Source organism: Lactuca sativa, chromosome 7, assembly GCF_002870075.4.
Source record: "Lactuca sativa cultivar Salinas chromosome 7, Lsat_Salinas_v11, whole genome shotgun sequence".
Classification (NCBI taxonomy): domain Eukaryota; kingdom Viridiplantae; phylum Streptophyta; class Magnoliopsida; order Asterales; family Asteraceae; genus Lactuca; species Lactuca sativa.
In genome coordinates this window covers 17,826,425-17,843,221 of record NC_056629.2, presented here as the reverse complement: position 1 = coordinate 17,843,221, position 16,797 = coordinate 17,826,425, and the positions used below count along the sequence as shown (strand labels likewise).

General features: G+C 26.5%; 2 protein-coding genes across 2 annotated transcripts; both read right to left on the bottom strand.

Moving 5' to 3' along the window:
* Positions 1-10,652: 10,652 nt before the first annotated feature.
* LOC111890947 (probable long-chain-alcohol O-fatty-acyltransferase 5) lies at positions 10,653-11,928 on the bottom strand. The gene has a single exon (XM_042896582.2). It carries the CDS (start codon positions 11,736-11,738, stop codon positions 10,728-10,730), a length of 1,011 nt encoding a protein of 336 aa, XP_042752516.1. The 5' UTR covers positions 11,739-11,928; the 3' UTR covers positions 10,653-10,727.
* A 2,020-nt stretch (positions 11,929-13,948) lies between these two features.
* LOC111891027 (acyl-CoA--sterol O-acyltransferase 1) lies at positions 13,949-15,327 on the bottom strand. The gene is made up of 2 exons (XM_052765516.1): positions 15,013-15,327; positions 13,949-14,798 (listed from the first exon to the last, which is right to left on the bottom strand). Exons 1-2 carry the CDS (start codon positions 15,104-15,106, stop codon positions 14,038-14,040), a joined length of 855 nt encoding a protein of 284 aa, XP_052621476.1. The 5' UTR covers positions 15,107-15,327; the 3' UTR covers positions 13,949-14,037.
* Between the last annotated feature and the right edge of the window lie 1,470 nt (positions 15,328-16,797).

Sequence of the window (16,797 nt, the reverse complement as noted above, 5' to 3'; positions counted from 1 at the left end):
AAGAATAGTCAAAAGCTATGTTTTATGGTTCAAAACGTGTCAAAAACTATGTAAATTATTGTTTTTTTTAAGTAGGATGATATAAAATATTGTTTTGCTAGAAAATAGTATGGTAAGGTTTTAATTTTTCCGGAAAGTAGGATGCTTAATTTTTTCTTAGAAAAACCTTATTAGATCCGAATAAAAATATAAAATATAATATATATTTTTGTAATTCATACGAAATAAAATAATATGTAAAATTTGTTATTTAAACAAAATAAACTTATAGTTTTATTAAAATCATTTAAAAAAAAAAAAAAAAAAAAAAAAAAGACGGGTTATTGACACCAAAAAAAAAAAAAAAAAAAAAAAAAAAAAAACCCTTAAAATGAAAATTTACAAACTATAACAAATTATGTTATTTTCATAATAGCCAATTTTATTTTATTAGATAAAGCAATCATTTCTTTTAATCAAACAAGTCATGGACTTTCTTGTATAATATGTCTCACATTAAAGCTTTGTCGCAAACAAATGTCAAAAGTTTTTATACGTACACATTTTGTTTAGAAAATTGGTTCCAATTTAAGTGTTACGCCTCTCATTCGCTGTCTCCTCCTTCCCTTCTCCACATAGGGACATACACATACATACACAACATCTCTATAAACATAATTTTTATATATGTAAATTATGAAGCAAATCACTTGCTTCTATTTTAACCCCCCAAAAAAATCCATATTTATGCAAGATAGCAACATATGTTAGATATATATCTTAACGCTCAATGTTATTTGTTTATGTGTTGCGTTTTCTTTGGAATATAACCCGGGTCGGTTCTGAGGATTTAAATGTTCTGGACGAGCTGGAAAAAAAAGGTCATTAAGCCTCGTGTAACGATTTAAATTATATAAACTATTTTTTTTAAACGAAGATAAACTTTATGACAATAAACATAACAAAATCATACTATTTTAATGAGTATCTACTAACTGTTCTGGACCGGATATTTTATACTATAATTTCATTAAAAATATAAATATTTTAATAAAACAAATATGTTAAAGGTTAGTTAGATCATTAGTAAAATGTGACAAAAATCTACTCTTCTCATTCAACCATTCAACGATTCCATGTTTAGAACTAGAAGTCGTCACTATCATAATCTTTTTAGAAATCATTATAAATTAGTGAAACAAATGGGTGCATGGTGTATTAAATCTCAATAAAAATAATAAATCTTTTAATAAAAAAAACTACTTAATAATTTAATAAAATATTATATTAATGAATCTTGCAATCTTTCTCGGTGGATGAAAAAAAAACAAGAATTTAGTGGAAGCTCAAAAGGGAAGTTTAGGCCAATTAAAAAGGAACTTTCTTGAAGAATGCCAATAATGGGAATCGAACCTGAAGTGAATGCGCAGAAAGTTATTAAATCTGGGACGCACTTACGGGTTGAGCAATACGATATTCATGCACTTGTTTGAAGGATTTGCTATTTATATAAATATTGAATAGAAAATATGGCTAAATCTTGGTACCTACTTTTTTCGGGGCCCTGTAAGGCTCAACGCCTTGCCTCCTTAAATCCGGCCTTGAATACAACTTGTTTCCGAAAGAAAATTAACTGTCGACATGAAATCAATTGTTTGTTATTTATAAAATGACAAGTTTACGAATGGAACTATTCACTAACAAGAAGCTATTCACTACCTGTTGTGTTTTCGTAAAAACACTTATCGCCGAGGAAACTATTTGTCAACGCTGCTTTGCGCGGTTATACCACTAGTATATATATATATAAAAGAGTAGTCATTTTGTCAAGTGTCATAATATTAGAACTCCTAATTAATATGATGTCACTTGTCATTCTATTAATTCTCTATTTTAAATTCATTAAACCTCCTAATTAATGTGATGTTACTTGTCAACCTATTTATACTTTATTTTAAATTTTAAATTTTATATTACTGTTTTCATTAGTTCACAAATAAAAAGAGTCTAATATATATGATAAATTAATTCCACATATTTATTTGAATCAATAATTATAATTTTACATAACTAATAAAAAAATCTCTTAATTAATAATGTATTTAAAATTTTATATAAAATAATTGATTAATAATTTTGAATTTTTTACTATGAATATTTAATTAATTTTGTAACCGTGGTTTCCACGGGTTATAAACTAGTATATATATATATATATATATATATATATATATATATATATATATATATATATATATATATATATATATATATATATATATATATTATATATATAGCTAGGTTATTTTGTTCTTACATTTATTGTGTGCTAGAATATACCAATAGAAATTTAGTAAATTAAATAATCATTTAATTAAATAAATATAAATATTAAATGATTTCCATGATTATATGTATATTAAATAATATCCATAATTATAATTCTCTTTTTATGGAAACTAATTAAATTCGTTATTAACGTCAGCAATAACATTCTTTCAGAATGAATTCACATCTAGGTTTTTATATATGAGTTCGTATTTTGTTTCAGAACTCACTCACTTAAAATACAATAAAGTTGCATGGAATATGAAGAACGAGAGTACATTCTACTAGAATACACTCTCATTCTGTTGGAATACATTCTCATTCTTCTAGATATGAATTAATTCTGAAAGAATATTATTGTTGACATTAATGATGAATTTTATTAGTTTCCATAAAAATAAGTTATAAGTATGGACAACATTTAATTTACATATAATTAATACTAAATTCTTATTGGTGCATTCTATCACACAATAGATGTGAGAAACATTTGAACCTACCTCTCTCTCTCTCTCTCTCTCTCTCTCTCTCTATATATATATATATATATATATATATATATATATATATATATATATATATATATATATATAGGCTTAGGTTATTGTATTCTAATTAATTATTGTGTGGATGTAGGGAAGAATGTAAGCCAATGCTTTTAGTTATTTTAAGTAATGATTTACCTATCTTTAAATTAGGAGACACATGTTTAAATTACGAAACACATGTTTACTTAATGAAATTTTCGGATTTTAAGGGATATTGATTCTCTTAATTTTGAATTCTGATTTTTTTTAATTAATTCATTTTTAATTCTAACATAATTTTTAGTTTTACTCGATTTTATTCTTTTAGAATGCAATTCTGTTAGAACAATATTTTATGAAAATATCAGAATATATTATGATAGAGTATATATTTTGATTGAAGTAACTTCTTGTAGAAAAACAACATTCTTGAACTTTCAGTTGAAATATAACATTATCCTTATATATTCAAACATTGTAATGCATATATAGATTCATACATATTCTTACAGAATAATAGTCTAAATAACATCCTTAAATATACAATTATTGAACAAATAAATTTGATTACTAAAATTAATTAATAGATAATATTAAAAATTTACCTTATTTAGGTTTTGAAATGATTGGCTCACATTGATTCCTACATCCACACAATAATTAGTTAAAATACTTGAACATCTTCCTCTTCCTATTCTAATAAATGAATAGATTTATTCTCCTATTGACAAGTGTCATACTATTTGAACTCCTCATAAATATTAGATGCTACCTATCATGTCACTTGTCAACCTATTAATTATCAATTTCAAATTTCAAATTTCAAATTTATCACTTTAATTACATTAAATTAATAATTGATTCTCCATTTTAAAATTTAAAATTGTTCACTCTAATTATATTAAATTAATAATATTAGATTAAAAATTAAAATAAACTTAATACAAATTATAATGTGATATAACTCACGTATTTATTCAAATCAACGATTATTATTTTATATAACTAAAAAATAACTCTTAAGTAATAATTTATTTAAAATAATTAATTAATCTTTTTGTATTTTTAATATGAAAGTTTAATTAATTTTATAATCGTGGTTCTCACAAGTTATATATATATATATATATATATATATATATATATATATATATATATATATATATATATATATACTATTAAGATCTGAACTAGGTAGTTTTGTTTTTCAGTTGAATGGAATATAAAATTACTATTTCTATGTAGAAAATAAAATTATATATAGATAAATTCCAAAACATCTAAATTAAAAAAAAAAAAAAACATCAATTGTTATGAAAAAAAAGAAAGCAAAGATAGTTAGTAACCAATAAAAAATAGAAATGATTTGTATATAACATTTTTTTTCGTATATAACAATTTATGTTTTAAAGAGTTTTATAATACCATATTTCAGAAACAAGAATTATTATATATAGAAAAAATAAAACTTAGCTCCCGAACCAAATTAAAAAACACTAACATTTACATTATTTATTTTAACATTAACATACATTTTAGATAAAATATAGAGAAATTAAATATCATCATATTTTTTGTTGTTACTATATTCCTACTTATTTTAGATGGTGACAAGTGTCATTAAATTTAATTCAAATTTGATTGAAATGTTAAATTTGTAGACTTGTTATCATCTTAAATAGGTAAAAAGAAAATTAAGAATAAAAAAGTAAAAAAATATTTAATTTCTCAAAAATATATCTCTAAATATTATTAAAAGAGAAACTTTATGACATCATTTTAAACAATCCGGGTCATTGATTGTATTTTAATCCTATGTTTTTTACCCTTAGATCAAATTGTTGACATCATCTCCCCCAAATGGAATGTATTTAATTTCAATAAAAGCTTTCCAATCTCTAAATATTATTAAAAGAAAAACCTTATGACATCATCTTAAACAATCCGGGTCATTGATTGTATTTTAATCCTATGTTTTTTATCCTTAGATCAAATTGCTGACATCATCTCCCCCAAATGGAATATATTTCATTCCAATAAAAGCTTTCAAATCTCTAAATATTATTAAAAGAGAAACCTTATGACACCATCTTAAACAATCCGGGTCCTTAATTGTATTTTAATCCTATGTTTTTTACCCTTAGATCAAATTGCTGACATCATCTTCCCCAAATGGAATGTATTTAATTCCAATAAAAGCTTTCTAATTGTCAAACAAAATAAACTTATGTCTGTTGAAATAGAATGTGTATATTCCAATAAAATCTTTCCATATTTTAAAATATTGAATTTCCGATTATAAAGGTTTTAATATGGTCAGCTTTAAAAGCATAAACCATTTCAATTAAGGCATTAATATCAACCATTAATATAAATCTGTTTATATTAATAAAACATTAATATAAAATCCATTTTTATTAGGAAACCATTAATACCAAAAAATTAGATTCAAGTTATCACATACATATATGATTCATCATTGAATTTGCGACTCACACTTATTTTCAATCGTTGTTTTTCTTCAAACCTTCTTCTACAACATCATTCTTATTGTTTATAACTTCTATCGACATTCTTTGCTTCAAATCTTCGTTGTTGTGCAGTAGAAGGTTAGTACATTATTTCGTTTTTTATATTTTTTTCGATTATTTTTTTGTTCATATATCAAATATATGTATTCATATATTTCGATTTTCTTTGTCACAAATTACATGAAATCACTTAACTATTTTTTGAAACTTTTCAAATGAACAGAAAAATATAATGTACCTTTAACAAAACAAAAATTAACTATATTTGGAATTGACACTAATAATGAAAATGTTATTTTTATATATTATAGACGATTATGATTTTTTTTAATTATTATGTCATAAGAATCTGGTTAATTTTGGTATGATTTTAAAATATTTTGGTATGATCCTATTATACTTTTAGGTTGATTTAATAGGAAATAATATATAATCTATTTATACTTCCTTTAAAATTAAGTATGGAAACAATTTTGTTGACGGCTATAATAGCTTTCATACCTCTTTATGAATCATACATCTTTATAGATAAATACATTGTATATGTCTCTTTTATTTCATATAAAAGTTGTTTCTAATTATAATTGTTTTCTCTTTCATTTTACACCCATGACACAAAACAATCGTGATAAGATCGTCTTTTAAAAGGTTGCTGACATCAATGCATCTAAGGAAACCTGAAACATTCGTGTTCAAGTACTTTTGCTTTGGAAGAAAACTTAAAAAAACAACCCAAACATGTTCAACAGCTTGGACATGATTTTAATTAACGAGTAGGTACAATTTTTTCTTTTTATTATTATGTTGCTTTTAATTTATAAAATTTTAAGCTTAACAAAATTTTTTTCACTTACATGACGCTAAAATACAAGCAACAATAAAAAAATCTCATTAGTTTGTTTGAATCCCTCTTGTTGAAGAATTTGCAAGGGAAATTAGTAGTTTTAGTATGGCCAGAAATGAAGAAGATTACATGTTGGTTATTCATAAGGATAAGAAGAATTTCTACAAAACAACCAAAGTTCATGTATCTATCAAATGATTTTGTTGTTATGGTGGATCCTTATAATTTTGATACTTTCCAGGATTTGATAGCCAGGAATCTTGACACTCGTGTTGCATTTGCTTAGATTTGATTTTAACATTCTACCTTATCTACACGTAAATACTTATTGTATTACACATCTATAATACAACAACCATTTATTTTTTTGTTCAAGAATTTCTTGGTCAGGTTGTGTCAACTAATCCCATAAAAATGATTATTGAAAATTCAAGATAGAAATGGTTGATGAACCTGGTTGATCAAGATCTAAGTCAAATATATGTGTTTAAAACATTTTATTTTCTAAATTATTTTTCTACACGATACCAGAAAACATGTCGTTTGCATGAAAATTACATGTTTATCTACATTTCAATATATATGAAAATTAAATGTTTATCTACACTTAAATATACATGTTTATTTTAGCATTATTTAAAACATTTCGAATCCAATAATTATAGAATTCATATTTTGTCATACAGGAAATAATTTGTTGATCAGGGTCCACTTATGATCTTCTCACTAACAAATTGGTAACTGTAGTTAGAGATCTTTCACACTTTTTTTATCACATTTCATCATACTTTTAACTTTTAAATTTTCATCTTCAAATTCCATTTTTTAGTTAAATACGTTCATTAAAATTATTTTTTTTGTTTAACATACCAACCTATTTTGTTTTATTTTTATATAGTAACAATAAAATTTATAAATTTACACAACAATATATATTTCGAATTTTGTCATAGTATTGTACTTTACAAAATACAATTCCTTCCAAAATAATTTTCGTTGGTATTTTCATCCATAATTAATTTCACCCAATTTAAATTTGTTTTTTCTTTATATAATTTTTTTTAATGATCCCGATATTTTCCCTCCAAAGTATATCAAACATTTATGTCTTAGATAATGTTGCCTCATTATAATTATTACTTTCCAAAATATATCCGTTTAATGAGAAATTTAATTTAGTGAAGGAAGTAATGTTGATTCAAACAAGATATATATTCCATAATTATTACATGAGTTTAAACATTTTTAAATGAAATTTCAGAATACATACGAACGATAATGTTGTACAATGAAATATAAAATTGAATAGACTGAAAAAAAACTATTAAGACAATCAATCTTAATAATAGTATAGTTATGAAAAATTATAAAGTAAGATAAAAAGTATAAGATATTAAGAAATTTGTAATTACAATTAGTAAAAGCATTACGGTTATTAGAAAAAAAAAATAAGATAGTTAAGATTAGTAAAAATGCAATATACAAATTAAATTATCACAATAGTAATGAAATATCATTATTTGATATTTCATATAATTGAAAGATATACCAAATTACATTGATGATATACTAAAATTATTCAAAGTTACGTCAAAACTAATGCAAAGTTCTTGCGAACACCAAATAAGTAAGAACAAATATAAAAGTTAGCACGTATATTCATAATCAATTTAAAATAAACCATTCATGATTTAGAAAAGAATTTACATTGATGATATACTAAAATTAAATCCATATAATATTTCACATTCCATAAGTTATACTCTATGACTTTAAATGAATAAATGAAATCGTTATCAATATTTAATGCAGTGAGAAAAAACGGTATATTGGTTGTCAATATATGCTTAAATAAAGTAACATTATTATGGAAGGAACGTCTAATTAGAATACTTATGCTTATATGACAATATCAAAACCATATGTGACGATGAAGGTCATTCAATTAATAAAAAAAAATATTGTAGACAAAGAAGTTATTCAACAATTATAGATATTTATCAATTTAAATGTATCTTCTACATATTTCAATAATACTAATAACAATAATTTTTTTTTATAATTATTATGCAACATCTATAGACATTTCTATATTTTTTATGAGTTCCCTACATTCAACACGGGTTATAATCTAGTTACATATATACACAAAGAGCTACTACCAATATAAATCCGGGCCCCAAAATGCTGTGGGACTTAGGCCATCAACCAATTTTTACATCTATTGGGCTGGAGCTACATTTTGTGATGAAAACTCATCTTCACATGTTTTTGTTTTTTTTAAGGGAAATGATTTAACGTCGACATGAATTCTTGATGAATCATTTTCGAAAGATATTTGCATTTTGTAGGGACCTAATTTCTCGTAAAGTAATTATGAAACGACAAAAGTTTCCCTTTTTTGTAGCTTCGAGGAAAATAAACAAGGGCATCTGTAGCCACAAGTTATTTGTTTTGTAAAATGAAACAATTTTCAAACAAGGGCGTTTATCAAAGCGAATATTTTTTTTAATAAATAATCATATTTTTGTTACAAAACAAGTTATTATTATTAAAAAATTTCAAAATCTGATTTTCTTTTTTTAAAGTTACAACTCTAATTTTTATTTATTTGTCATTAACCAATTTACAAAATATAATTTTTATTTTTGGAACGGCGAACTAATTACTCATATAAATTACCACATGTGACTTCAACGAGCCTTGAACCTCAGGACATCAATTGAAATTCTATGAACTAGCCGAAACTTTGCGCTCACACTCACATTATAATTTTTTTTCCCCTAATGATTATGCCCATAAGTTTTAGATTTTATTGCGGTACTATTTCCTTAGAGTTTCTACTTATTGTATCTTTTTCCTTTAAGTCAATATAATTAAAAAATCAAAAATAAAATAGAACCACCAAAACATGCCCCTCATCTTATTATTTGGCTGGCGATTTATTTATTTATTTATTGTATTTATTGTATTTTAGAAATGACGAATATCATTAAAAGCCACGCAACTAGTTTCCTATACGAGGGTCGAGGGAGAAAAAAAAACAAGGTTTACAACTACAAATTACAAATAAAGAAAATGAAAACACCGTCACCTTGTCTAAGGATCCATTCAAGTGTCGTTTATGCAATCTAGCACAGTAGCACCTAACAAAGACATGGTCGATACTCTCTTTATCTGTATAAACTAACATAAGTAACACAGTTAGTCGTTGAGAATTAAACTCCTTTTTTTCAATAGTCTGCAACATGAATTAATTCTTCCAAGCTTTGCCTCCAGATGAAACATTACGCTTTTAGCATGACAATTTTTAGCCACGTGTTTGGATCATAAAACAACAATGTTGATCTTCAATCCCCGATACTTATGGTCACTATCTTAACCTTAATCCTAATCTATTTAAGAAAATTTAATCCCCACTCATTTTGTTCCCATCGTCAACCTCTCAAACTCATTAAGAATGAACGATCTTACTAAATAATGTCTCTTTCAAAATATTATAATCATTTGAAATAAATAACATTTACATTTATTAGAAAAAATTGAAAAACAAACATTTGTTTATGTATATTTCTGTAATATATATATATATATATATATATATATATATATATATATATATATATATATATATATATATATATATATATATATATATATATATATATATATATATATATATATATGAACTGTCATGTCAGCCAATTTCAAAAAAGATGATATACATCTCTTTTACTGTAAACCTCAATTCTTTATTTCATATGTATCATATTCTTTTTATTTGCCGATTTATATATCAATGTATAACTTCTTCTCATGTTTACCTCAATATAATAGAAAAAGAATATATTGTTTTTAGTTACAACATAAGAAATCTTATGATATAAATCTTTTTGTTAAAACAAGAAGAAATCTGAATTTATATTAAACTTATGACAAAAAGGAAGAAGCTATGATATATTATTTAAAAGCTGTAATAATCATTTTTCCACCGGTTATCAAATTTTTATTTTTATCATCACTATAAATACATTTCCCTTTAAGAAATGAACAAGGAGAGATCTTTTTTTTTTTTACCTCTACTAGGAGCCATCTTTTTTATTTTTATTATCACTATAAATACATTTAATTTAAAGTGATTTTTAAACTCTTCTAGAAAAAAAAAATGGCGTTTTGACGTTTGTGGTTTCTAATAAATAAACAGGTTTCAAGCAAAATATATGACTACCCGCGGACAAAGGTGGCAAAAAAATGTTTTTGGCAAACAATTGCAAATTTAATAGCGTACATCATAAATGTCAAAAATAACAATATTTATAACTCGAGCGAGCATTATGACGACGATGGTTCGAATTTCTAAATATTGAGGGTCCCGATTGTATTCTAGAAAATAGTCAAAATATCGAATGCCACACAAATTTTTGTGGCCACAAAAGCAAAAAATGATTCATTTACAATTTTATTATAATCTAAAGTTCTAAACCACAGCTCAAAATATGTTTTATAATTATTTGTACATCATACAACAAAAGTTACTATCTTCGCTATTGCCCCGTAGTCTTCAAATGCTCTTTCAACAAGTTTACATCGTCGAAGTTCAGGAAAAAACAACCAATAAGATGTCACCAACACAAATGCAACCACCAATGGGGCGGTGATGTGGCGGGGTAAACTCCATTTAACATTAACAAATTTCTTGATTGTTGTCTCCATAACCAACGAGACTCCATGTAGACAAAAGAAAAGCATGGTATCCCACGTTGGCCAATCTCGTGTGAAATAAAAGAAAATAAGTTCATGCATAAGACCCGAGACTGCAAATGTGGTCAATATTGCTGGTATTGGGGCCCACATATGACCGATGGCCCGAGCTGACATTGTACGAACTGGATTGTAAATGGTTGGATGGAGAATTCGGTTGACCATGACATTCCACCTCCTGCCCCAAAAATCTTGGAGGGAAGTGGACAGATAAGGTTCATCGAACTGGGGGTCAAGTTTAACCCCTAGTAAGAATTCCATTACTATGGAACTGATAGTCATTAGGAGGTCTAAAAAGAAGTAGAGTGAGAACGCAAAGAAGATCCAAGCGATCATGGGGTTCATATGATCACCATGATCATGATAGACCTTAAGGAAAGTCATAAGAAGGAGAGCTTTAATTCCATAGTTAAGAGGAGATCTATGGGTTGGGTTTTTCCCTGGAATGCTCTTTCCAATGGGAAAACAAGCGAGGGAAAGGAATCGGAAGATGGGAATAGAAGGGGAGGAAAGGGGTCCTGTTTCAAAGGCGAAAAGGATGAGTTTAAAATTAGCAAGCCAAGAGATGCATAAAGAAAGTGGCCCTATGAGATGAACGGAATTAAACAAGAGTGGAATGGAAAGAAAAAATAGAATGACAGGAAAGATTGTTAAGAGTCTTGGAAAACCTTTTGGAATGATTTTCCCCACGTAGTAGCAATAACCAAGAGAGATTGATGCTAAAAGAGACACCTTCACAAGATTCTTGATATCTTCTTGGAATTCCATGGTGGTAGTTCTTGAATTGAAGTTTGAGGTTGGTGAGAAATGGGTAGATATGTCATAACACTTGGTCAAATTTAATTGTTATATCCTACATATAAGATAATAAATTTTGATATTGAATAAATTATGCATATATATAGAAGGGTATGCATATTTCGAGCTGGTTTCGATTATGAAGTCAACAAATCCGTGATAAAGACAAAGGAAATAAAATGATAGAAAAAGATGGAAATAAAAAAGAAACAAAATATCAAACTCTGATGTTGTTTGTCCCCCAAAAGTATTCACCATATTTGTTTTGTACTCTCACAAAAATATCTCATCTGATTAAAAATGATTATTTTTAACCACAAATATTCGTGTGGTTAGTAAATAATGATTATACTTTCCCATATCGTAGAAAATTAAAATTTCAATTGTAAACTAAGGCCGTGAATCTTTTGCGTCTTCATTTATTGCTTTGATAAAATTATTATTATTATTATTATTATTATTATAAAATTATAAGAGAAAACTTCATATATGTTTTAAATAAATAGTAAAAATATCATATTTGATTTGTGTTACCGAAAAAAGTCTATAGTTCAAGTCCGTATAGCTCTAGAGCCCTATAAAATAAAAAAGAATATATATATATATATATATATATATATATATATATATATATATATATATATATATATATATATATATATATATATATATCATTTTCAATTAGAGCAGTGAAATGCTTTGTAAATTGGATGACTTCTTTAATTAGATTTATTTTTCAACTACAATGCTTTCATAGAAAAAAAAAGTAGGTTGTTATTGTTCTATTTGTTCAGAAGACATCATATTTATTGTAGTTTTGGCGAGCTTTTGTGGGTGTAAGAGCATGTCGCATTGAAAACTACTATTAAAACATGTTGGATCCTAGTACAAAGAAAGAAAACAATGTACAAATAAGATTTTGTGTAATATGCATACCGGAGAAGTGGAAATGCCAGATTGAGAAGGTGATTGTGTAAGTTAATTTTGACTTTTTAAATACTAATAACATTATTTTTATTGGCACTCCTAATTGCTAAATCATATATACATTTTAATATGCACGATTTGACTCAAAACATTTCTAAGTCGTCATACTTTGGATGATGATGACATGAATCCTTTGAGATGTTCAAACTTCAAACATTGCTCCTTTTCAACAACAGGCAAAGACGAACTTTATCTAAATTTGCTCCTAGACTATGTACCTGAGACGGTTTATAGTGTAACAGGACATTACAGCTAAGTAAATCAAAGAATGTCTATAATTTATGTCAAACTATACATGTTTTAGGTATATTAAGAATCTTTATTAGTAAAGAATTATGCAATGTATGTTGTGACTAATGTGATTCCTTGTGGTTTCTCAAATTTGATGTCTTTTGTCAGTGTACTAGTGTGCTGATGTTATTCATCTAACTGTATTTCATTCAGAAAATCCAAATTTTGTTGCTTTGACATCTTAAAGTTTAAACTGTGTAAAATGTGTATGATTTAGCAAACACATAGAAATCCACGGCAATGTGCAAGCGTGTTTACTAGTTAAATATTAAATAAAATTATAAAGAAGGTTAATGTATTAATCAAATTAATATAGTTCGAAAAAATAAAATCAATATAAATCAAAATAAAAGTTTTATCTTACGAACCATATACTATGCATATGTCCATGTATTATGCACAATTAAAAATCTTTTGAGAAGTTTGTATACCGAATTAATCTAATCTGATACATATTAAAACTAATATGAATATTTTTATAGTTTTTAATTTTTATAACTACTAAAATTATAATAATAATACCAATTAATATAATTTTTGTTTTAATACAAAACTTAAGAGGGAGAGCTTATAAAATGTTGCAAATTGAATATAAGTATTTGATTGTTGAAAAAAAAACTTTATAAAAACCTTATGCATTAAAAGTAATTTCTAAAGGTAAAATCCTCTTGGTAAAACTATAACGTGACAAAATAAATAAACTCTACGAAAATAAACAATATAAATGCTCTAAGAAAGATATAGAAGACCAGTACAAATTTATATGAACGTTGACGTTTACCTGCAAATTTAAGAGCTCAAAACTTAACGATATTAATAACTCTGAGGGACCATTATGACGATAGCTCTAAACGTTTCCAAGTTGTACTTTCTAGAAAATACCAAATGCCGCAAAATTTCCGTGGCCACAAAAGCACTAATGCTTCATGTACAATTTTATTAAAAAAAAAAAAAGCCATAACTCAAAATATCTTTTATAACTATTTGTACATCATACAACAAAAGTTACCATCTTCGCTATAGCCTCGTAATCTTCAAATGCTCTTTCAGCAATTTTACATCGTCGGAGTTCAGGAAAGAACAACCAATAAGATGTCACCAACACGAATGCAACCACCAATGGGGCGGTGATGTGGCGGGGTAAACTCCATTTAACATTAACAAATTTCTTGATTGTTGTCTCCATAACCAACGAGACTCCATGTAGACAAAAGAAAAGCATGGTATCCCATGTTGGCCTTTCTCGAGTGAAGTAAAAGAAAATAAGTTCATGCATAAGACCCGAGACTGCAAATGTTATCAAGATTGCAGGTATTGGGGCCCATATATGACCGATGGCCCGAGCTGACAGTGTTCGGACTGGATTGTAAATGGTTGGATAGAGAATTCGGTTGACCATGACATTCCACCTCCTGCCCCAAAAATCTTGGAGGGAAGTGGACAGATAAGGCTCATCGAACTGGGGGTCAAGTTTGACCCCTAGTAAGAATTCCATTACTATGGAACTGATAGTCAATAGGAGGTCTAAAAAGAAGTAGACTGAAAACGAAAAGAAGAACCAAGCGATCATGGGGTGTATATGATCCCCATGATCATGATAGACCTTAAGGAAAATTGCAAGAAGGAGAGCTTTAATTCCATAGTTATAAGGGGATTTATGGGTAAGGTTTTTCCTTGGAATGCTCTTTTCGATGGGAAAACAAGCGAGGGAAAGGAATCGGGAGAGGGGAATGGAAGGGGCGGAAAGGGGTCCTATTTCAAAGGCAAAAAGGATGAGTTTAAAATTAGCAAGCCAAGAGATGCATAAAGAAAGTGCCCCTATGAGATGAACGGAATTAAACAAGAGTGGAATGGAAAGAAAAAATAGAATGACAGGAAAGATTGTTAAGAGTCTTGGAAAACCTTTTGGGATGAGTTTACCCACAAAGTAGCAATAACCAAGAGAAATTGATGCTAAAAGAGATACCTTCATAAGATTCTTGATATCTTCTTGGAATTCCATGGTGGTAGTTCTTGAATTGAAGTTTGATGTTGTTGTGAGAAATGGGTAGATATAACATATAACACTTGGTCAAATTTAGTTGTTATATTCTATTTATTAGAAGACATAATAAATTTTGATGTGGAATAAATTATGCATATATATATAGAAGGGTATGCATGTTTCGAGATGGTTTTGATTCTAAACTCAATAGGTACATGATAAATACAAATGGAATGAAGTGATGGAAAAAGATGTAAACGAAAAAGAAACAAAATATCAAAAATCTGATGATGTATGTTTCAGTTTGTCCCCCAAAATTATTTACCACAAACGTATCATATAGTATAAAAAATCTTATGTGATAATCGCAATATATATATATATATATATATATATATATATATATATATATATATATATATATATATATATATATATATATATATATATCTATCTATTTTTAACCACAAAATCTTCGTGTGCCATATCGTAAAAAACTAATTTTTTTTTTCACAAACGACACTGAACACGAATCTTTTGGGGTTTCATTTATTTCCTTTAGATAAAAAATATTATTATTATTATTATTATTATTATTATTAGCACTTGTAGTTACTATTATAAAGTGATGCTTGCCGACAAATATATGGAACATAACTTTCATTTCTATTTCCTTTGATAAAAAGAAATTTGATTAATTACTATAGAAATATGTTAAGGATTAAAAACGAAGAATAATACTCTATAATATAATAGTGTTTGTATTTGAAACAAGTCGCATAAAGATTTTTAGTAGTATTTAAAAGTGACATAATGTTGTATATTATATGGTTTATGAAATACTTGGGAAACAAAACTTCAAAAGGCACCGTTGTATACTTAAAAAGTTCAAGGTTGACGTAAAAGTTGAAAATTAGATTTAAGTTTTTTGTTTTTCGTAATTATTCTATTTGTGCATGAAATAAAAAGCAAATCAACTTAATTCAAAATAAATGCCGATTTGAAGAAGATGTAAATGAAAAAAAACGTGTCAGGCATTAAAAATGAAAACCCCACTGCCACTGGTCACTTCTTTCAACTTTGACCCACTTGAGTTGCCCTTTCTAAATTTGGACCAACGGTCTCCTAACACACCAAATATATGTATTTGTCAATACAAACGCTTACATAATAAAATAAGAGATTTTTTGCTGTATATCTTCATATGATTTAGATGATATAAAATGTAATAAAATTTTATTAAATATGATAAGTATCACAATCTTAAATGTGTAGGAAGATAATAAAAAAGAAAAAAAGCAAAAGGATATTAGATTTCTCTTAAAATAAAATGAACATGAACATTTAAACAATAGTTACTAATAATATATTGTAGTTGTTTGTTGCATCAAAAAATAAGCTACTAATTATTTTTCTTTTTGGAGCCAATTTTATGATACTAAGAGTGGCCCTACAAATATGTAGATAAAGTTATTTGTAGAAGAAAAAAAAAAGAGTTAACTTAAAAGGGCAATGTTGAAACTACATTTTAAAAAATACAAAAGTAAAATGGATTCATCTCCAATCCTACTTCACTATTTTAAATTTTTAAATTCCATTTTAGTGCATTTTTCAAATCCAACTCCGCTGCCTCTGCTCAATGATATTTTCACAAAATAATTCAAAGTATTGGACAAGAGGATCCTAGCCTAGGTGTTGAAATAAAATAAAAGTGTTTGTTGTTTGTTACATTCATGTGACACGTGCCTTGTGGTAAAAAAAAAATAC